Source organism: Halichoerus grypus, chromosome 2, assembly GCF_964656455.1.
Source record: "Halichoerus grypus chromosome 2, mHalGry1.hap1.1, whole genome shotgun sequence".
NCBI lineage: Eukaryota > Metazoa > Chordata > Mammalia > Carnivora > Phocidae > Halichoerus > Halichoerus grypus.
Genome location: NC_135713.1, coordinates 160,908,516 through 160,930,165, shown reverse-complemented (window position 1 = coordinate 160,930,165; position 21,650 = coordinate 160,908,516). Strand labels below are relative to the sequence as shown.

At 48.0% G+C, this 21,650-nt stretch overlaps 1 protein-coding gene across 1 annotated transcript; it reads left to right on the top strand.

Moving 5' to 3' along the window:
• Positions 1 to 35: 35 nt before the first annotated feature.
• GID4 (GID complex subunit 4 homolog) lies at positions 36 to 21,074 on the top strand. The gene is made up of 6 exons (XM_036113076.2): positions 36 to 461; positions 5,764 to 5,823; positions 10,451 to 10,558; positions 15,884 to 15,985; positions 17,598 to 17,728; positions 20,723 to 21,074. Exons 1-6 carry the CDS (start codon positions 273 to 275, stop codon positions 20,784 to 20,786), a joined length of 654 nt encoding a protein of 217 aa, XP_035968969.1. The 5' UTR covers positions 36 to 272; the 3' UTR covers positions 20,787 to 21,074.
• The last annotated feature ends 576 nt before the right edge of the window (positions 21,075 to 21,650 follow it).

Sequence of the window (21,650 nt, the reverse complement as noted above, 5' to 3'; positions counted from 1 at the left end):
TGCCTGAGCCAATCGAAAAGGTGGTGTGTGTGCGAGGGCAAGTGGGGAGGGGGACTCAGCTCAGGACAGGGAGGCCCTGCTCGCAGGTCCCGGGGTCCCGGTGGCAGCCGGAGCGCTTGGTCCGCAGGCAGCGGGCGGGTGGTCCCCCCTCCGCCCCCACCCCGCGCGTGCGCGCCCCGGCCCCTCCCTCCCTGCCACCCCCCTCGGCTCCCGCGCGGCGGCGGCGGTTCCTCTCCCCCCTCCCCCCAGCCCTGGCTCCGGGGGACCCCGCGATGCCGGTCCGCACCGAGTGTCCCCCGCCGGCCGGTGCGTCGGCCGCCTCCGCGGCCTCGCTCATCCCGCCGCCGCCCATCAACACCCAGCAGCCCGGCGTGGCCACCAGCCTGCTCTACAGCGGCTCCAAGTTCCGCGGCCACCAGAAGAGCAAGGGGAACTCGTACGACGTAGAGGTGGTGCTGCAGGTGAGCGCCGGGCCGGGTCGGGCCGGGGCCCGAGGGCCTCCTCGCGGCGCTCACGGGCCGTGCCCGCCCCCGGCTCCTCGAGCCCGCAGCCGCGGACCAGGCCCTCGCCGCCGGGCCTCCTGCACCAGGCGCTTCACCGCCCGGGACCTGCCCAGCTGGTGTCTCACACTCTCCAAGCCCCAACCCTGACCTGCCCCTCACACCGGAGCCTGTCGTGAGCAGCTCCTGGCCGACCCTGAACACTCTCCCAGACCGTGACCGGCGTGGCTGGGATCCGGAAGACCCCCGTGACTGGCCACCCTCAGACCTGAGTCCTTCCTCCCCAGGACCTGTCGCCCCGAGATCAGCTCTCCCTCCAGTCCCTCTCAGACCCTGAAGAACTCTCCATTGGTTTCTCCTGACTCGGGACTCTACCCGTGGCTGGGCCCATGTCAAATTATCCCAGACCTGAGACAGTCCTCCTCCCCTCCCCTTTCCTCTGTCCCAGGGATCCTCAAACCCTGGGGCCCTCCTCCCAGGATTTCTTCCTTGGGAGAGCCTAGTTAGTCCCCTCCGACCTGGGATCACACTCCCTACATTAGCCCCTGAGCCCTGAGAGCCTCCTCAACTCACAACTGATTCCTAGCCTTTGGTACTTACTCTCTGAAGACCAGGCACTCACATCCTGGGTGCTGCTGGGTGGAGCTCCTCCCAGTCCGTTGGGATCTTGCCTGCCCCCCCTCCCCCCCCCTCGCCGTCGGAGCTGCCCCAGTCTCTTCCTGGCCCAGGCACCCAGCTGCCCCCAGCCCCAGGCCTCCTGCTCTAGGCTTCTCATGCTCCCTACCTCCATTTTCTGGCCACCTCCAGTCCCCTCCCAGTCTCCCCGGCCTACCTCCCCAACCCATACCTTCATCTTCCTCCTCCTTGGCTCCAGAGGACCCTCTTTCTGTGTTCTTAACTTTTATCTATACTGCCAGGGCTTCCTCCCAGTTCCTGATACCCATGTGCTGGGAAATCGAACTCACCCAGTATTATCTCTCACACGGTATTTTCTTGCTTTCTGTGTACCTCCCCCCCCCCCCCCCCCCCGCCATTTGACCTGGATTTCTAAGTACCTGCTGCCAGCCCCTGATAGCTTTGGAGCTGCAGCTTTACCTACTCTGGCTCTTTTCTGCATCTCACCCCTCTCATGCAAATAGTAACACACTTGACATTTTTTTCCCAGTCAGAGATCAACAGTAGTTCATACTCCTTCTCTCCCTTCCTTGCAAAACCTTCCTGTGTAGCTACTCTTGCCTGCCTCAGGACCCACTTTCCTCCTCCCTTTGCCCCTTTTTTTCCTTAGCCTGATGCCCCACCTCCTAGGCTGTTCCCCAAAGCCCCTCCCCATCCTCCCCCTTGAAAGGCCTTACAGAAGCTTTGAGGACCTAGTGTGCCACCTTACCTCTCCCATGTGTGAGGACAGAACCTAAGATGTGTCTTTGCCTTATGTGCCCTCAGCTCTTTAAAAATGTTAAATCTTGAACAGCCTCTCTTCTGAGCAAGTAGGTCTCCCACCCAAAAGACAATGGGGATACATTTTCTTTCTGCTAACAGCAGAGCATCATTAGCCTCTTTTTTCTCACTGTTTTGGGGGAATCAATAGTTTCATCTTTTTTAGGTTGGGAAAACTGCATCTTCATGTTAATTGTATCTTTGGTCTATAAACTTAACTTTCTCTCATGAGCCGTGGTATGTATTATAACTGGAAAACTGTTGTGACTGATTCACTCAGTCTTCATAATTATATGCCTAATGTGGTGACCCCTCTTCTCTTTTGTTTAAAAGGTGAGAGTTTAGTATGAAGGTAAAGGCTTCTGCTTTTTCTTTCTTTTTTTTGTGGGGGGCAACATCATAAAATTCTGGCAGTGAGATCTTGGTGTGGGTCATGTTTGGAATGATCTCGAATTTATGCCCATTGTTTAATTTGACGGTTTCTGATGTGGTAGGGGACTCCTGGCAGGGTCGCTAAGTGTCAAAGAGAAGTCGTCTTTGGCTTCCTCAGCAACTCCCCCCTTCTGTCATTGGTGTGTTGTTTCTGACGTCCTGTCAGGTGCCCATTTCCTTGTGAACCAGTAGAAGTGGTGATTGAGTTGGTGCAGGACTGACTGGTCTCAGGGCAGCCCAGAGCAGAAGCCTGGCAGAAACTTCAGTAGGATGTCTGCTGGTGGGAGCTGTGGTCATGCCCAGGAATGCTGCCCTACATCTGGATTGGTGAGCTGTTTGTTCATCATTGAGACAGTCCGTGGCATGTGAATTGCCCCATCGTCACCCTGGTTTTTCAGCCGGGACCAGTTTCTTGGACTCAGCCTTCTTAGAATATACCTCAGCCTCTTTGCTGCTTGCTTGCTTTTTTTCCTAACAGCTTTATTGAGATATAATTCACATACCATGCAATTCACCCACTGAAGGTGTACAAGTCAGTATTTTTTAGTATATTCACAGAGTTGGGTAAGCATCACTGCAAACTAATTTTAGCACCCTTTCATCACCCCAGAGAGAAACCCCACCCCTTAGTCGTCACCCCTCTCCAACTCTCAGCAACCACTCATTTTATTTTCCCTAAGATTTGCTTATTCTGGCCATTTCATATACATGGAGTCATACAACATGGGACCTTTTATGTCTAGCTTCTGTCGCCGAGCGTCACATTTTCCAGGTTCGCCCACGTCATAGCGAGTGGCCGTGCTTCGTTATTTTTTATTGTTGCATAATAATCCATTGTATGGATATATAGCATTTTGTTGATCCTTTGAGCAGTCGGTGAATATTTGGGTGGTTTCCACTTTGGGGCTATTGTGAGTAATGATGCCGTGAACATTCCTGTATGAGCTTTTACGTAGACACATCTTCATGCCTCCTGGGTAGATACCTGGGAGTGGAATCCTGGGTCCTCTGGCAGCTCTATGCTTACCATTTTGAGGAATTGCCACACCGATTTCCAAAGCGCCTACCCCATTTTTCATTCCCACCAGCTGCATATGAGGGTCCAGTTTCTCCACAGCCTCGCGGACACTTGCAACTTATTGCCTATCTTTTTGATCGCAGTCATGCTAGTGGGTGTGAAGTAGTATCTCATAGTGGTTTTGATTAGAATCTCCTTAATGACTAACGATGTTGCACCTCTTCGTGGGCTTTCTGGAGCACTTTTTTTTTTTTTTTTAATTTCCAGTTTAGAGAGTTCCCCAGACCTTCGTGAGATTCCGGCTGGGTTTTCCTTGTTGCCGTTGTTACTGTAACTACTCTGTTTCTCCTTTGCCACCCAAGGAGCCAAGACCAAAGTGAAGGCCAGGGTCACAGTGAAGGGGTACTAGAAAGAGCAGCTGTTGGACACAGCTGTGCTGTGAGACTTTCTTGCTAAACATTTGCCTTGCTATCTTTCTCATCGAGATGCTGGCCTGGCGTTCGGTTCAAGTTCTCTGCATTGTAGTGTATTTGAGTTCACCAACCGTCATGGAGATGAGTTTGGGCAGAATGGGAGAGACACATGGTTGAACAGAGGCCAAATTGAAATTCTGATTCTTGAGCGTGTGATAATCTATGCAAAATGTTAGCCAACTACAGTTCAGTTTTTAATCTTATTAGCAGGTATCCTGGCCACCTGATACCGTTTCCAGCCGCTGTGAAACCCCAAACTATATTGAATTCGGTGAGAATCGCATACATGAAATTTAAGGTCTCAGGTTAGAGCTTTGTGTCCTTTAAATAAAGTTCTCTGCTGAACCATGTTAGTGCAGATCAGCCACTTTAGATCACATCCAGCGCCAAGGCCAGCCGATGAGGATATTTTAAGTGTTTTGGCAGTTTTTACATGGACTACCTTTGTCACCAGCACCAAACTGTGGGAGCATTTCAGCTTCATTGAAGCCCGTTTGCTTTGGTGCTGACCTCATCTGGCCGATTGTGTTCATTACAGTTTTTAAGGATTGCCTGAGTGTTTGATTTCTGGTGTACATGACAGTAGTTAAGTCCCCGAATCTGATAAATACCACAAAACTTTCCTAGTCGCTTAAAATGAGACCTCACTCAATGTGTTAAAATCTCAACATGCCGCAGTAGCATTGTACTTGGGTTTGCTTTCATTCCAGGGGTCTGCTTTGTAAGGGAGCCCAATTTATCGTGAAATGTGAAAATCTGCCTCTTCAGGATCGATCTGCGTAGATTTGGGTGAAATGTATCAGTCTGGGTGCACTCAGCTGCAAGTAACCATACCCACTTCAAATTAAAGAATGAGTGAATCCAGCATCTCAGATTACAAGAAGCTTGGAGGTGGCTTGGTTCCAGATTGGCTTATTCAGGGGCCCCATTTCCTTCCATGTTTCTCTGCTGCCATCCTTGGCATTTCCCGGCCTGTTTGTCCTCATGGTCTCTAGATGGCTGCCATGGGCCTGGGCACCATGTGCAAGTCCTGCCACCACCAAGGGAAGAAAGAGGGCCTCCTCAAAAGCCAGCATCTTGCCCAGAGGCACCCAGGAGACTGACACACATATCTGATTGGTCAGAACTGGGTCACTCACTCCTAAACTGATGACTCACAAGGGGACAGGGGCGCGCATCTGCCTTGGATCCATCAGGGCTGACCAGGTCTTGTAGGGGCCAGGGTGGGTGCCAGAACAGGATCTGGGCCCTGGCAGCATGGAAAAGTAGGAAATTGGATGTTGGGTAGGCACCCTGCAGTGTCTCAGCAGCCCATAATTGGTGGATACTCAGCCTCAAAATCTCCCATGCCTGTTACCCCTGTTTATTTTAGCCTCCCAACTCTTCACCAAGAAATACAGGCATTTGTCTGTGAAGTGGGCAGAGTGAATACTTAACGATATATTCCGATCTAGGGTCAGCATTTTGGTTCATAACTGAAATTTTTGCTCGAGCAGTCTTCATACGATGCCTTTCCTGAATATGCTGCCCATTTCATAAAGAACTAATGCAGGATTGTGCTTAGTGTAAATATAGGGGAGGGGTACACTTCTGAGACCCGCGGAGGCCTGTGTTGAGCGAGCTCGCTGCTCCAGAAAGGCGCTTCGGTCTCAAGATACTCAGCTGAAGGAGGTTGAGAGGGTCCTGGGATCAGCTTGCTTCGTCTGAACAGGCCCGTGGGTAGGGAGGACTCACGAAGGTCTCAAAGGCCGGTGAGCCCTGGCCAAGCTCGGCGGGCACCAACATCCAGGCCTCCCTTAGCCCGCCTGGCGTGTGACCTCAGGACGCATGGATTTCCACAGTACCCCCAGCTTGTCTCCCAGGGCTTCCTCCATTTGTAACAAGATTGTGTGTCCTTTCTTTCCAGCATGTGGACACAGGGAACTCTTACCTTTGTGGATACCTGAAGATAAAAGGCCTTACTGAGGTAAGCACTCCTTCAAATGAACTAGAACTAGATGGTGGGCCGCATGCCTGGCATTCTCAGGGTGTGAAGGGCCAGGAGTGTTGACCCTGAGGCCTGATTAAAGCGCCCTGAGAAGTGTTGTTATTGTACTTCACACACAAAGCGTGTAGTTTTGATGTGCCCTGTTGGAAAGTGTACGGATGCACAAAACTTTAAAGTTTATAAATAAGTCACAGTGTTACCAACATTGTTGATTTTCTTTTTAATCCTTTGGTGGGGAAAAAAATAGAGTAGGAATATGGCTACCCGTTGTCATAAGTTTAGTGGTTTCTGGGATACGCATGAATCATTCCAGAACTGAAGTCTTTGGCATCCCTTAAACCCCTTAGCTCACTGGAACAATGAAAGGTGATCATCTAGTTCGTAGCTCAAGGAGCTGCTATGGAAATGTAGGCTGTTTTCCTTTCTCTGAACCAACTTTTTAAATCTCAGAATTCCTGGGAATATGGAAAGCAAGAAAGAGCATCCTTTCTTTCCCTGCTAGTGAGTAAATAGGAAGAAGAAGGAGGGGACGGAGCTGGCCGCCTAACTCCTCCATGAGGGCCTGAGCCTGACCTGGCTGCTGGGTCCCATTGGCCTGATCATTCCTCCCTGTCTCAACGGCGCAGCTCCACCGAGGCTTAGAGAGGGCCAGGAGGACGTCCTTGCTTTGCCCCTTGCTCCTGCCGTGAGCTTTCATTTCCTTCCCTCATCTGTAAAATGAGAATGAAAAATACCCACTCTGCTACCGTTGTGGTGTAAATGAAAGTAGTTAAGTCCCCGAATCTGATAAATACCAACGTGTAGCGTTGTTGAATCACTACCCTGACCCGAAAGCCGCGTAATGGTGGCGTCAACTAGACTTGGCTAATCAATAAAAAGAATAGAATAGAATAGAATAGAATAAACCTGCGCTGTCTACTCCGGGGCCTTACTCTAGAGGGGAGGAAACAATGTAAGAGCAAGAGGCGACTCCAATGTGATGCAAATTGAGGGACACTAACGAAGGCCCTGAACATCCCCCGTCTTGAAACAACTGTTTCCGTCTCTTTGATTCGCTCTGGTTCTCCCACTTCTCTATTAGAAGTTTGAGAATTGTCTGTGAAGTTTGTTGTTGAGATGAAAAGGTAACCTGTTCCTGCCTCCAGAAACTTATCCAGTAGAGAACGGGTAGAAAATGAGAGCAGAATAAAGGATTCCAGCCTTTGAATTTACGGTAGCAGGAAACACACAGAATATGCTCAACCCATAGGCAGCCAGATGTACCTACTGAAGGCAGAACATAAACGTTTGGCTTCATGAGGAAACCAGCAGAATCTGTCATGTGGAATGCTACCACTGACCCTAAAACCAGCCACACTGGTCATAGGAAGCTGCACGGAAACGGCAAGTAGCATTAAGAATCCTGAAATGGGGGCACCTGGGTGGCTCAGATGGTTAAGCGTCTGCCTTCGGCTCAGGTCATGATCCCAGGGTCCTGGGATCGAGCCCCGCATCAGGCTCCCTGCTCAGCGGGGAGTCTGCTTCTCCCTCTCCCTCTGCCTGCCACTCACCCTTCGTGTGCTCTCTCTCGCTTGCTCTCTCTCTGTCAGATAAATAAAATCTTTAAATTCTAATCCAACACTATACATAATCACTGAAATGCCAAAAAAGGGTGAGGATTCTCTGAATGACTTTATTACCTGTATTATAAAATACAGCTATTTGGGTTTGTTTGCTTTTCCATTAATAGTTGTGAAAATATCACATATGTGATTTATTTTAATAAAATCATTTAAATGATTGGGTTTTAGCCCTAGTCTTCCTTGTGCCTACAATAAAGAAAATGAACTATTAAATTGGAGGTAATTTTTGTCTCTTAGCTATCTCACGTTCACAAACAAGCACAGTTTTTAAAAAGTTTCTGTGCCTTCTGGAAATGAAATCCCAGAATTGTGAAGAATGGGTGTCAGGTAACATTTTCTTTGCAATTCTGAGCCAGCCACCAGTGGAGAGAGGGGACATTTCTAGGGAGGCCCCGCAAGCTGGCGCAGGGCCTAGGAGTCCAGCCTTCGGGGAGTCATGGCCCAGCCCTCCACTCACTCACTAGATGGATTTGGAAGCTTCTACTGAGGTTGGGCTAGACTTGTCTGAACCAAGGAGATAGGTCACACTAACCAGACTCACCGAGACTGATGTATACACAGGAGTGCTCGTTTACTCATTTCTAAAATGAGGTACGTGCATGTTCCAGAAGTTCCCTCTGACTTAGTAGCCAATTGGGTGTTAATCGCCCAGGAGGTGGGTCTACATGGAAAGCCAGACCCATCACCGGAGAGTTTTTGGTGGGCCTGGAATCCGTGTGGGGAGTGATTTGGACAACCTAAATGGCTAACAGCAGCTAGACCCACTGTAGGAAGCCCTCGCCTGCTTTGGGGGTGGGGCTTGCTGGCTACGTCTCTTCCTCTCTGACTCGTTTTCCTGATGTCCCTCCTGCAGATAGAGTTTTTCCTCTGGCTCTAAAAATTACCACCAGTCTGGCTACAGTCAAGTGCTTGAATTTCTGGTCCTTCCCTGAGAGAGATTTCATCTTTTTGGTGACTTCTGTACCTATTGACTCTCATTCATCAGGCAGTATTTCTTTTATTTTAATTCTCAGAGCTTGGGGGTACCTTGCAGTCGCCCTGATCTAGTGCCTGAAACGTTTTCAGTGCAGAGTCAGTTCATTAGGAAAAGGTGCGATTTGAGCCATAAGTATCTTCTTTGTATTGTAAGAGGACCACTTTATCATTTTCTTCTTTTCTCTCTTTTTTGTGGAAGTTTTAAAAAAAATGTTAAAGCTCAAACCTCAGAAAATCCATACGTATAGCTTTCCATTTAAAATCTCAAGTCAGGTACTAACTGATACAGAACTTTCTCCCTTAGTAGTTCTTCCTAAAACAGATCAGCATAATTTAGTTTAAACTTTTATTTTATTTATTTATTTAGTTTTAAAAGATTTCATCGATTTATGAGAGAGAGAGAGAGGGAGAGAGCACGCATGAACAGGGAGGGACAGAGAGAGGGAGAAGCAGGCTCCGCACTGAGTAGGGAGCCTGATGCGGGGTTCCATCTGACCTGAGCAGACACTTAACTGACTGAGCCACCCAGGCACCCCTATTTATTTGTGTGTGTATTTATTTATTTATTTATTTATTTTTAAGTACTCTCGACACCCAATGTGGGGCTCAAACTCATGACCCTGAGATCAAGAGTCACATTTCTACTGACTGAGCCAGCCAGACGCCCCTAGTTTATACCTTTAAAATCAGGTTTCCATTTAGGAAACTCCCCTTTAATTTCTTCACTCTGTATATGTAAATGTCTGTACGAGGAACCCAGCCCCCGAGTTGGGGAAAGGGGTTGTGGTTTGGCGGGGAGGGTGCTATATATTTTAGAGTTCACTGTTAAGACCACAGACGGCCTGGGTGGTGTGTAGTGAAGCAGGCCAGTCCAGAGTGGAGTGCCCGTGGCTGTGCTGTTTCCTGGGAGCTGCTGAACCAGCATGGCAGTATCTGCTGGGGGTGGCCCCAGCTACGTGGCAGGTCAAACTGAGAGACGGAGCAAAGCCATTGGAACAGATTTACTTTAAACACGTGTAGATGTTTGATGCAGAATAAGAGGGGCTTACATAGGGCCTGAAACAGAAAGTGGTACCTCTGTGGTCCCAGGGACATTAGGGCTGTAATCCACAGTTTGCCAGGCCAGTGACCATCATTACACATTTCCAAGAAACACCAGGGGCTGGCAGGCTGGGCTGAGGGGTTGTCCAGTTGGTCAATCAGTTGGTTGGTTTTTTACAAATGCAGAGAAATGGTAAACTTCTTACAGGGCTAGCTTTTTCTTCCATTAGTTTCTTTCAGAATCTTTGGTGCCTCCTTATTAGCAGGTGGACAAATAGCAAATAAAACTGACAAGAGTGTTCTAAGCACCCAGTTAGGATGACAGCTTGTTTTTTCCCCATGTGTTTCTGTTGTGGTGATTTTCCATTGCAGATGTGATTTACATGTATTTTCCTTAGTGTAGATGGCCTTAGTTCATATAATAAATGTATCCTAATATACCAAGGTATTCTGCAAAAAAAACCCCAAAACCCAAAAACCCACCCCTGGAAACCTGAAAAATGGGCACAAAAGAGACAAATGACTGAGCTAGTTTGAGAACCAGTGGCCAGGCTGTGGCGTGAGGGAGACTTAGCTGTGAATGCTGTGATTTGGGAGCCTCTTTGGGTGTTTTCCTTGGAAGGTAACATCTACTTAGTTACTATCTGCTTTGTATCCTAGAATACCCAGAATTTACTTGTCTAAATTCTTTTCTGAGTGATCAGTATGTAACAAGTGAAGTCAAAGAAGGGTTCTCTGCTTCTGGCAAACTCCATAAAGTCCAAGAGACTCTCTGGGCACCTTCAATTCATGTTGACTCTGCAGCCATTAGCAGATCACTGGACCTAACTCAGTTTGGGTCATTGCTTAGCAGTGTGATCATTTTTTCAGAGTCCCGGGAAGAAGTTAAAACCAGGTTGATTTTTCCTTTGGGAAAGGTAAAAACTCTTTTTTGACATCTTATTTTGATATTTGGATTTTTACCATAGGAGTATCCAACCCTTACGACCTTTTTTGAAGGAGAAATAATCAGCAAAAAACACCCTTTCTTAACGCGGAAGTGGGACGCAGATGAAGACGTTGATCGGAAACACTGGGTGAGTAGATATTTGTCTCCTCTGGGCCCCCCAGGGTGCTGCTGGAAAGCCAAGGAACTTAGTTCTCGGGGTCTTATCATTGTCCCCTGTCCTGTCCACCTGTCCACTCTTCCTTCTCATCTCCTGTATGTGGGGGAGCCCTGTGAAACATAAAGCAGTGGCCTCTGTCTTCAGGGTTAGCATGAGGTGGAGATGGAGTTTATAGAAAGCTGCTTCTCCTGCTGGCATCTCTGTATGGGGAGAGCCCCGGGGTGGGGGGGGGGAGCTTCTCACCCAGCTCCAGACTGACACGCACGGTCTCAACTTCAGCATCATCAGGATGCCACTGAAAATTCTAGTTCCCCCACTTTTAACTGTCAAGTGTGGGATGTGTTCCCACTCACCAGTAGTGAACATTTTGAGACAACTTAGAGTCACTGTCCTCAAGTCTTTTCATTGGCTTTCACACAACTCAATGGATTGGTCTTCAAAAATCCATTTCTCAACCTATCATAATAGCCTTCTGACTTAGTTGACCATGGCAATGATGAATTTTGGTTTATTTTATTATTATTTTTTTAGTTTTTAGTTTTTTTTAAGATTTTATCTTTAAGTAATCTCTACATCCAATGTGGGGCTCGAACCTGCAGCCCTGAGATCAAGAGCCACACACTCCACCGACTGAGCTAGCCAGGCGCCCCGATGAATTTTGGTTTAACACGGAAGAAGTCTAATGTGCTCACCCTCTAAACCCACCCAAAGTGATTGCGTCAGTAATGAAGACTCTAGATGCTTCCCACTGCCCCTCTCACCTGGCTGTTCAAGCTCTCTCCTGATTCTGGCACAATAGTCCTTGGACAGGACTCCCTGTTATAGACCCTCGTCCTAGTTAACCTCCCAGTAGATTAGCTGCTTTGCTTGTTAATGTTTTCCACTTGAGATAGGAAAGGAACATCTTTCAGATGCTGAGTTTCAATTACTTTAAATTATTTGATTAATTAAATTTAAACTTGAGCTTTTAAAACCATTTTTTGTAAGCTACATGTTTTGCCTGTTGTCGCAAATAGACACCGAAAGTCAGTCATTTGTGTGTGTATCTTACGAAGGAATGAACAAGATCTGAGTCTCTTAGGCTGCTCGGTTGGGGAGCTCGAGTGGGGCACGGTGGGGCCGGCATCAGGGAGCAGAGCTGGAGGGCTCCCGGCTGCCGTCTGGTCCCACCCTGCCGATGCCGGCTCTTCCCATGCTGCTCGAAGCCGCACAAGGTGGCTCCTTTCTCTCTTGGATGGCCCCAGCGGGAAAGCTCTTCCTTGTACTGAACCACAGCCTGTCTTCCATCCACCTTGGTTTTCCATCTCAAACTGGTTCTACAAAAAAAGCAAGGTCTTTGAGACTCAATGAAAAGTCAATTCTAAGCTAGGTCTGCTGCAAATCAAATACCTGGAAACCAACTGTTAGTGTTCCAGACTTCCACCAGAACACCAGAAAATATCTGGTTCTCCTTTGTTAGGCTGAATTGAAATATTTTGAGTGACAGAAGGACAAAGAAGGCCACCCTTGATATGGTAGGATGAGGAGCTCGGCCTCTGGGCCCTTCCTCATTCAGCAGTCCGGTCACCTTTGCAGTACTCAGTTTCCCATAACTTTCCCAGCCCACTCTGGAGTCCCAGAATCCCATGTGGGATCCCTGTTTGTCAGGGACTCGAAGTGCCTGATAACATGCATGCCCCGGAGATATTGCGGCTTCCGTTCCAGACCACCGCAATAAAGTGAATATTGCAATAAAGTGAGTCAAAAGAATTTTTTTGGTTTCCCAGTGCACATAAAACTTATGTTTATGTGATACTGTAGTCTATGAAGGGTGCAGTAGCATTAGGTCTAAAACAACACGTACACACCTTAATTTTAAAATACTTTATTACTAAAAAATGCTCAGCATCCTCTAAGCTGTCAGCGAATCCTAATCTTTTTGCTGGTGGAGGGTCTTGCCTCAGTGTCGATGGCTGCTGACTGATCTCGGGGGTGGTTGCCGGAGGTTCAGGTGGCGGTGGCAATTTCTCAAAATAAGACAGCAATGAAGCTGACCACATTGATCGGCTCTTTGTTTCACAAACGATTTCTCTGTAGCACAAGGTGCTGCTTGATAGCATTTTGGCCCCAGTAGAACTTCTTTCCAAATTGGAGTCCATCCTCTCAAACCCTGCTGCTGCTTTATCAACTAGGTTCAGGTGACATTCTAAATCCTTTGTTGTCATTTCAACAATCCTCACAGCATCTTCACCAGGAGTAGATTTTATCCCAAGAAACCACATTCTTGGCTCATCCATGAGAAGCAGCTCCTCATCCGTTCAAGTTTTATCATGAGATTGCAGCCATTTGGTCCCATGTTCAGGCTCCGCTTCTGCTTCTAGTTCTCTTGCTCTTTCCACCACATCTTCAGTGACTTCCTCCACTGAAGTCTTGAACCCCTCAAAGTCATCTATAGGGTTGGAATCGACTTCTTCCAAACTCCTGTTCATGTTGATATTTCGATCTCTTCCCACGAATCAACAAATATTCCTAATGGCACCTAGAATGACGAATCCTTTCCAGAAGGTCTTCGATTTACTTTGTCCAGCCCCATCAGAGGAGTCACTATCTATGGCAGCTACAGTCTTATGAAGTGTATTTCTTAAATAAGAAGACTTGAAAGTTGAAATGACTCCTTGATCCACAGGCTGCAGAGTGGACGTTGTGTTAGCAGGCCTGATCACAACATAAATCTCACTGTCCATCTCCATCGGAGCTCTTGGATGACAAGGTGCATTGTTAATGAACAATAATATATTTTTTATTATGTTCAGTTGGCTACTGTATAGTACATCATTAGTTTCTGATGTAGCGTTCAGTGATTCATTAGTTGCATGTAACACCCAGTGCTCATCACAACATGTGCCCTCCTTAATATCCATCACCTGGCTACCCCATCCCCCCACCCCTCAAACAATATTTTGAAAGGAATCTTGTTTTCTGAGAAGTCTCAATGTTGCGCTTTAAATATTGAGTAAATCATGTTGTAAACAGATGTGTTGTCATCCAGACTTTGTTCCATTTTTAGAGCACGGGCAGAGTAGATTTAGCATAATTCCTAAGGGTCCTAGGATTCTCAGAATGGTCAATGAGCATTGGCTTCAACTTAAAGTCACCAGCTGCATGAGCCCCTAGCAAGAGAGTCAGCCTGACCTTTGAAGCTTTGAAGCCAGACATTGACTGCTCCTCTCTAGCTATAGAAGTTCTAGATGGCATCTTCGTCCAATACCAAGCTGTTTCATCTACGCTGAAAATCTGTTATTTGGTGTAGTGTAGTTGTTTAGTGTAGAGTATTCATTATCTTAATGAAGATCTAGAATCTTCTAGAGAACTTGCTGCAGCTTCTACATCAGCACTTGCTGCTTCACCCTGCACATTTGCGTTATGGAGACGGCTTCTTTCCTCAATCCTCCTGAACCAGCCTCTGCTAGCTTCAGACTCTTCTCCTGCAGCTTCCTCACCTCTCAGCCTTCACAGAATTGAAGGGAGTCAGGGCCTTGCTCTGGGTTAGGCTTTGGCTGAAGGGAATGTTGGGGCTGGTTTGCCCTTCTCTCCAGACCACTAAACCTTTCTCCACATCAAACCTGCTTTGTTACCATTCATGTGTTCACTGGAGTGGCACTTTTCCTTTCCTTCAAGAACTTTTCCTTTGCATTCACAAGTTGGCTCACTGGGCCAAGAGGCCTCGCTTTCAGCCTGTCTCAGCTTCTGAGAGGTCTTCCTCACTAAGCTCAATCATTTCTAGCTTTTGATTTCAAGTGAGAGACATAGGACTCTTCCTTTCTCTTGAACATTCACAGGCCGTTGTAGGGTTATTACTTGGCCTCATTTCAATATTGCTGTGTCTCAGGGAAGAGGGAGGCCTGAGGAGAGGGAGAGAGATGGGGGATGGCCAGTCAGTGGAGCAGTGAGAACACAGACATTTATTGATGAAGTTTCCTATCTTATATGGGGGCAGTTTGTGGTGCCCCAAAACAATGGCATTAGATCACAGATCACCCTAACAGATACAAGAGTAATGAAAAAGTTTGAAACGTTGCGAGGATTACCAAAATGTGACACAGAGACACGAGGTGAGCAAATGCTGTTGGAAAAATTGTGCCAATCGACTTACTCGACACAGGGTTGCCACGAACCTTCAATTTATAAAAAAAAAAAAAATGCACTATCTGGGGGCGCCTGCGTGGCTCAGTTGGTTAAGCATCCAACTCTTGGTTTCAGCTCTGGTCATGATCTCAGGGTCATGAGATTGAGCCCCGCATTGGGTTCCATGCTCAGCGTGGAGTCTGCTTGAGTTTCTCTCTCCCTCTCCCTCTGCCACCCTGACAAATAAATAAATAAATCTTTTTTAAAAAATGCAATATCTGCAAAGAGCAATAAAGTGAAGTACAATAAAACCAGGACTGCCTGTAAATTGGAATCAGAGACATTGTTTTTCACCTTCAAGTTTTCCTGAGTGATATTTAGAGTTGGTATCATGGTGGTACCCTAAAGTCAAGATTCTGTATACTTAATCCAGTTAGAATAGAGATATACGTGTGACAAATTCTGAGTTAATACCTCTGTATCTTAAACTTTATTTGTTTTTTATAAAATAATGCATACTTATTTTTAAATATTTGAGTAAACAGAAAAGCAAAGGGAAAAAAACATCTATAATAACAATACCCAAAGTTAAAACAGATATTAACCTTTTTTCTTTCTTTCTTTCTTTTTTTTACAAAAATAGGATCATGAGACACAGTTTTGTAACCTATTTCTGGTCTCCTTTTTTAAAAGGACTTAATCATATATTACCCATTTCCTGTTTCTACTTCACTGGCTGGCCCCAAGCCACATTCCTGTGTCAGAGAACCCCGCTTTAGTAAACCCCTCTCTCCCTTCGGGGTGATGTGCTAGCTCTAAGTTATTCTGCATGGCTCATGTTGATTCACTTATAGAGATCTTCTCGCTAATCCTTCCTGGCTTTGCTTGTGGTAAGGTGTTCTGAGAAAAGGCTCCTGGAATCTCATCCGTTCCCAGCCCCGGGCCTTTCCCTGGACCACATTAACTAGGCAGGCGTAGCCCCATGGTGCCTCGGCTGGAGGCCAGGCCCGAGTTCACTGGTGGGGACCTCAGACTCCCTTCCCCAATCCTCAGCGTTTGCTGCTCTTGTGGGCTCATCCAGCAGCCATCACACCTTTGCGAAGGTGCTTGCTGCTGGGCGCAGAAGGGGAGTGGTGACCCCAGCCTCCCCCTCCGTCGATTGGTCCTCATGCTCAATTTTTTTGCTTTCAGGGCAAGTTTCTGGCTTTTTATCAGTATGCAAAATCATTTAATTCAGATGACTTTGATTATGAAGAGCTGAAGAATGGGGATTATGTCTTCATGAGGTGGAAGGTAAGGTCCCAGCCCAGCCAGAGCCTGCATTCTATCCAGCACCCCACCTGCTCCCCGGTTCCAGTGCTTCATTACGGTTTGTCTCCGTGGAGTGCCTTTACACGCTCATAAAAAGCAGGCACGGCTCCAGGCCACACTGGCCAACTGCTGCCATGCCAGACGGTTTGTCTTTGGTGACGCCGTTTGGTGGTTAGCAGATGAATTCATGGCTGGGGGCAGGGGCGGTGTGGTCGCCCTCAGCACCTTCAGCTCTCCAGGTTGAGTCACCCCTGGTGTTCTCTGGACTCAGGGGAGGACCAGAGTCGGCCCCGTCATTTCCTACTCTCAGCCGAGAACCCGTGTTAAGTGGCTCTTCCCTCACCACGTCCTAGCCAAGCTTCAGTGCCGTCTCAGCTTGTCTGGTTCCCTCTGGCAGGAAATGAGGGACCAGGAATGGAATTTGGGTTTTCCACTCACCAGCCCTCAGAGAACTCCATCTGGCTGGACTCGTGAGATTGGCTTTGGGCTGACAAGGCTTTTGTGTTCCCTCTTTTGATAGCCTGGTATTTACTGTGTTCCAGCCGCAGGCTAGCAAAATCATGAAGTGGGTTTGTGACATCACTTTGTGAACGGACACCCACTTCCAACCCCTGGTCCCCAGTCTGCAGGAAAAAGCTGTTTTATCTTGAAACCTTGCCAGCTTTCATGCAAGCGAGTCATTTAGAGGAGTTATTCCCAATCTTTAGTTTGTACGCCTAATAATTTGGGGTTGGGGGCGGGGGTCGTCACTTTTTGCAGAGATGCTGGCCAGGTGCAAAGAGTAAAAGCTGAGTCCGCCCTTGCAAGCTTGCTGTCTGGTGTTTGGAAACGTGCCAGCTAATAAAGTACTAAAGGAAGTATCTTGCAAGGTTCTAATTTTAAAATTAATTTTTAAGAACTAGCATTTCAGAGGTTGAAGAAAGGGACGGAGAGTGTCTTAAAAAAACAAAACAAAACAAACAGTGGAGTTGTTTGGTCTCCAAAGACCTTCTCAGTGTGACTCACTATGGGCTCTCAGTGGACCTCTTGGGGCCGTGAGGCCACTGACCTCATCTTCCTGGAAGAGTAGGTGCCCAGATGTGGCCTTTCAGCTTGGCCGTAGCCAGAGATCATGAGCTCGCCTCTTCCCAAGGCGCCCAAGCAAGAATAGTACCGTTCTGATGGCTGTGGATGAGGTGTCGAGCTTTTTGAGGGGCTGTTACGGGGGCAGTTGGTGCTTGGTCTGCCCTCAGAATGCAGAGGCGATCAGGAACCCAGCACCAGTTCCTGGGGTGGAGCAGAAACTTCCTCTTCCTGGGTCGTTCTGTCTGTGGGCTCTGAAAGGTAGGTAGGTATTGATTCATTTTCAAGACGTGTGGACCGTAGAACCTTCTCTTCATTGCCGATCTCAGTGAGCTCAAGACACAGGCTACTGCGTTAGTTATCTAGAATGCTGTTGACAGATGGGGTTGAAACGCAGATGTCCGCCATCGTCCAGCAAGCCTGGGCAAGGCCATGTGACACTGGAACCCGAGAACCACCTGAAGGCTAACGGGGAGCCCCAGACGTGGCTGGAGCACGCTGTCTGTTACTGACCTCCTCCGTCTGTGTGCAGGAACAGTTCCTGGTCCCAGATCACACGATCAAAGACATCAGCGGTGCCTCCTTTGCTGGGTTCTATTACATCTGCTTCCAGAAGTCGGCAGCCTCCATAGAAGGGTACTATTACCATAGGAGTTCAGAATGGTAAGGCACCCCAGAGGCGAAGGGGGCGGCTTGCTGCCCGGGCTCTCCCTTCGCTTGCCGAATCCAAAAGAAAACCTCTCCCCCTGTCTCTGCGTAGCTTTTATGCTCTATCTGCATGTGGAGGGCCTCTTTGAATGATCTCAGCTGCCCATGGAGGGGCTCCTATCCCTAACCACAGAGCAGAGTAAATAAGATGAAACCAAAGTGCTCGATAAAGGAACTCACTGCTCAAAGCTTGCAAGCAGTTCTGTATTATCAGCAGTGTTTCTCCCAACCTTGGCTGCTCTTGTATTTCCTCCCAAATTTAATCAGTAACTACAGTGTAAGCTCCAGCTATGGACAGGGTGAGTTTTGCTGTTAGCAGCCTTTCTAATTTTGTGGTCACATCCCTTAGATGCCGGCCCCACGCACTCTTGATCTCAGTCTAGTGACCGGGGGCCCCCATGGGAGCTGACGGTCCTGCCCTGTGTTTCATCTGAGGTGAAGGACTGAGTGCCACCGCAAGCGCTAGCTTTTGTCACCTTTCTGGGGACTCTCCTGCCCCATCACTGCTGCTCCAAGCACCTTGCTGTACCTGAAGAAGGAACCCTATCACAAAATACCTGATTTCCTCTCCGAACATAGAAACACCGTATTCCCTTCCAGATGTTTTGTAGTTCGGTGACCTGCGAGTGATGCTTCCCTGGCTTGACTCAAGTTCCTTGTTCAGTGGCAGCAAAATGATATCTGCAAATAAATGCCCTTGGGCTCAGCGCAGTCTCCGCTCCCCTGAGAGCCACAATTGCTGAAACCAGGGTTTCAGTAATTGCTCTGTTTTCAAAGGAGTTTTTAAAACCTATTATATCCTTTTTTAAATAACAGCTTTATTGAGAGAATTCACATACCATACAATTCGCTCATTGAAAGCGTACAGTTCGGTCGTCCTGAATATTCACGGTTGTGCGGCCATCACCCCAATCAATTTTATTTTTATTTTTTTTATTTTTTTAAAGATTTTATTTATTTATTTGACAGAGAGACACACAGCGAGAGAGGGAACACAAGCAGGGGGAAGGTCAGAGGGAGAAGCAGGCTTCCCGCTGAGCAGGGAGCCCGATGCGGGGCTCGATCCCAGGACCCTGGGACCATGACCTGAGCCGAAGGCAGACGCTTAACGACTGAGCCACCCAGGCGCCCCACCCCAAACAATTTTAAATGCTCCCACCACCACCACAAGAAACCCTGTTCCCCTTAGCCCCATCCCCTCCTAGCCCGAGGCAGCCAGCTACTAACCAACTTCTATACAGACGTTCCTATTCTGGGTATTTTCTATAAAGGGAACCACACACACTATGAAGCTCCTTTGTGTCAGGTTTCTTACCCTCAGCCTAATGCTCAGAAGGTTCGGCCATGTGGCAGCATGGATCAGCCCTTCGTTTTTATTGCTGAATAATTTTCCGTGGTATGGATGTACAGTAGCCCCTCCTTATCTGCGGTTTTGCCTTCCGCCGTTCCAGTTATCCATGGTCAGCCATAGTCCAGAAGCGGATGGTAGTCAGGGGTGGCCCAGCACTCGGTCACATGCCTGCCTCACTCACCTCACCTCATCTCCTCACGCAGGCATGTTCTCACCTCCCATCCTCACAGCAGGAAGGGTGAGACTACAGCACAAGAAGGTCTTTTGAGACAGAGACCACATTCACGTAACTTCTATTGCCCAATATTGTTATAACTATTCTGTTTTATTATTAGTTATTGTTGTTCATCTCTTACTGTGCCTAACTTATAAATTATACTTTATCACAAGTTTACACACATAGCGTCTGTAGGGTTCAGTACTATGCACGGTTTTTGGCATCCACTGGGGGTACTTGAACGTATCCACCACAGAGAAGGGGGCACTGCTGTACCCCATTTTATTTATTTATTTATTTATCCATTCATCAATTGATGGGTTATTTCCACCTTCTGCCTATTGTGATTAATGCTGCTGATGGTATAAGTATCTGTTTGAGTTTCTGCTTTAGTTCCTTCGGGCATATACCTGGGAGTGGAATTGCTGGGTCCTATGGTCATTCTCTGACTTTTTAAGGAACTGCCAAAGTGTGTGATGCACCAGGGTTCCAGTTTCTCGACATCCTTCCCAACGCTTGTTATGATGTCTTTACAATTATAGCTACCCTCGTGGTTATGAAGTGGGGTCTCATGGTTTTGATTTGCATATTCTGATGGCTGATGCATTATCTTGATTTTTCTTTTTTAAATTTTTTTGGGGTGAGAAATAAACTGCTTTTTCCTGTGCTCCTCCTCATGCCCACGTGAAATGAGTAAGGGGAGAGCTAGCATCTACCCCATGTACTCTGATTGTCCCCCGGGGGGGTTATCATCCCTGTGTGTGGATTGTCCCCGCCTCTGTTTCTCCTTCATCTGCTTAACTCCTCAGAGCACCTACCAACGGGGCAAAAACAAACACCTCAGAACTCTGATGTTCTCAAGCCTCGTAGCCATGTCTAGGGAGGCGAGAAAATGAAGGTGAATGGTAACATAAGCTTCGGGGTTAGCTGGGAAGTCTCTGTATTCCGTGAGAAGTGGGGTGTGCCTATGCTCCCCATGCAGTCCTGAGGATGTTCCAGCCTGAAGTTCCCGGAGCAGCTGAGGTGCTAGATGTCAGAGAGAGGCAGAGTGGAGGGCGAGGATGAGGCCCAGGGCTTCGGTCTGCATCTTCTCCCAGAGCTTACTCTGCCTCTCCTTTCATAAGACGTACCATAACTGCCTCATGGTCAGAGCACGAGGCCTAAAAGCAGCTCCTCTTACACAGAGCTCAGGAGGATTAACCAAAGAACTAGAAAGAGAACCAAACGTGGTGCAGCTGAAGAGGTCTGAGATGCACCTGCGATCCGGTTCCAGCCTGGGGCTCGCCGGGCGCTCCGGTGGTGGGGAGGGGGTTCTGCGCCTCTCTTTGGTTTTCAGCCTGCTTAGACCGCCTCCCGTTTTCTCTCTCTCCCCGCACTGCAGGTATCAGTCCCTCAACCTAACTCATGTTCCTGAACACAGCGCACCCATCTACGAATTCCGGTGACAACGGTTCAGAGCAGGAACTAAATAAAACTGAACTTGGCAAAAAAAAAAAAAAAAAAAGAACTTTGCTAAGAAAATTGTGTACCTGCCAGAACCAGGAGAACGTGTGTTCCTGTTTCTTCACGAGCAGATTCGCATCAGAAGGCATGAATGTTAACCCACAGAATCCAAGGAGCATGGCCAACCAGCAGGCAGGCGGAGGGAGTGTTCTCTGTTCTTCCTCCCTCTCTGAGGCAGTTTGGTCTTAATCTGTTTTTAAGCTACCTTAAATGCACTTTTCCTTGCTGCACAGCTAACTTCTGTATCACCGAAAGGCCCATTCCTCCCTCCATCCCCACCTCCAACCAAGTAGAAGGTCAGCGCCCCCCAGTCACCCTCAGCCTTGGTGCTCAGTGGTCTCTGCCCAGGCCCCAGCCCTGCGCGCTGCCCCCCTTCCCCACCCCCAGTTGCTTAGTCTGGTAGCTCAAGAGAAGGCAGAGCCCCAGCACATGTGTGCCCCCCCTGCCCCGAGCTCTGTGCAAGGAATCGGGGCGCTGCAGCAGCATCCGCCAATGAAACAGGAGGCAGAGGCTGCTTCACGGGGTCACCTGGCGCTGCCCAGCCCTGCCGCGTTAGTCAGTGGCTGGCAGGTTTCCCCTGGGCCCACCATCGGGGATCACTGAATTTAAGGCTTCCGGATCCCTGGCAGGAACAGATTCCAATCCTGCTTTACTCAGCACGTTTGCTCCAAACTTTTTGAACTTGAGGGCAATACTAAACTTAAAAAAAAAAAAAAAAGGAGAAAAGAAAAAAAAGAAAAAAAAAAAGAGTTTTTTTATTACAAAATTATTTTTATGGTCCCTTTAACAAGGACCCTATGGCAAAT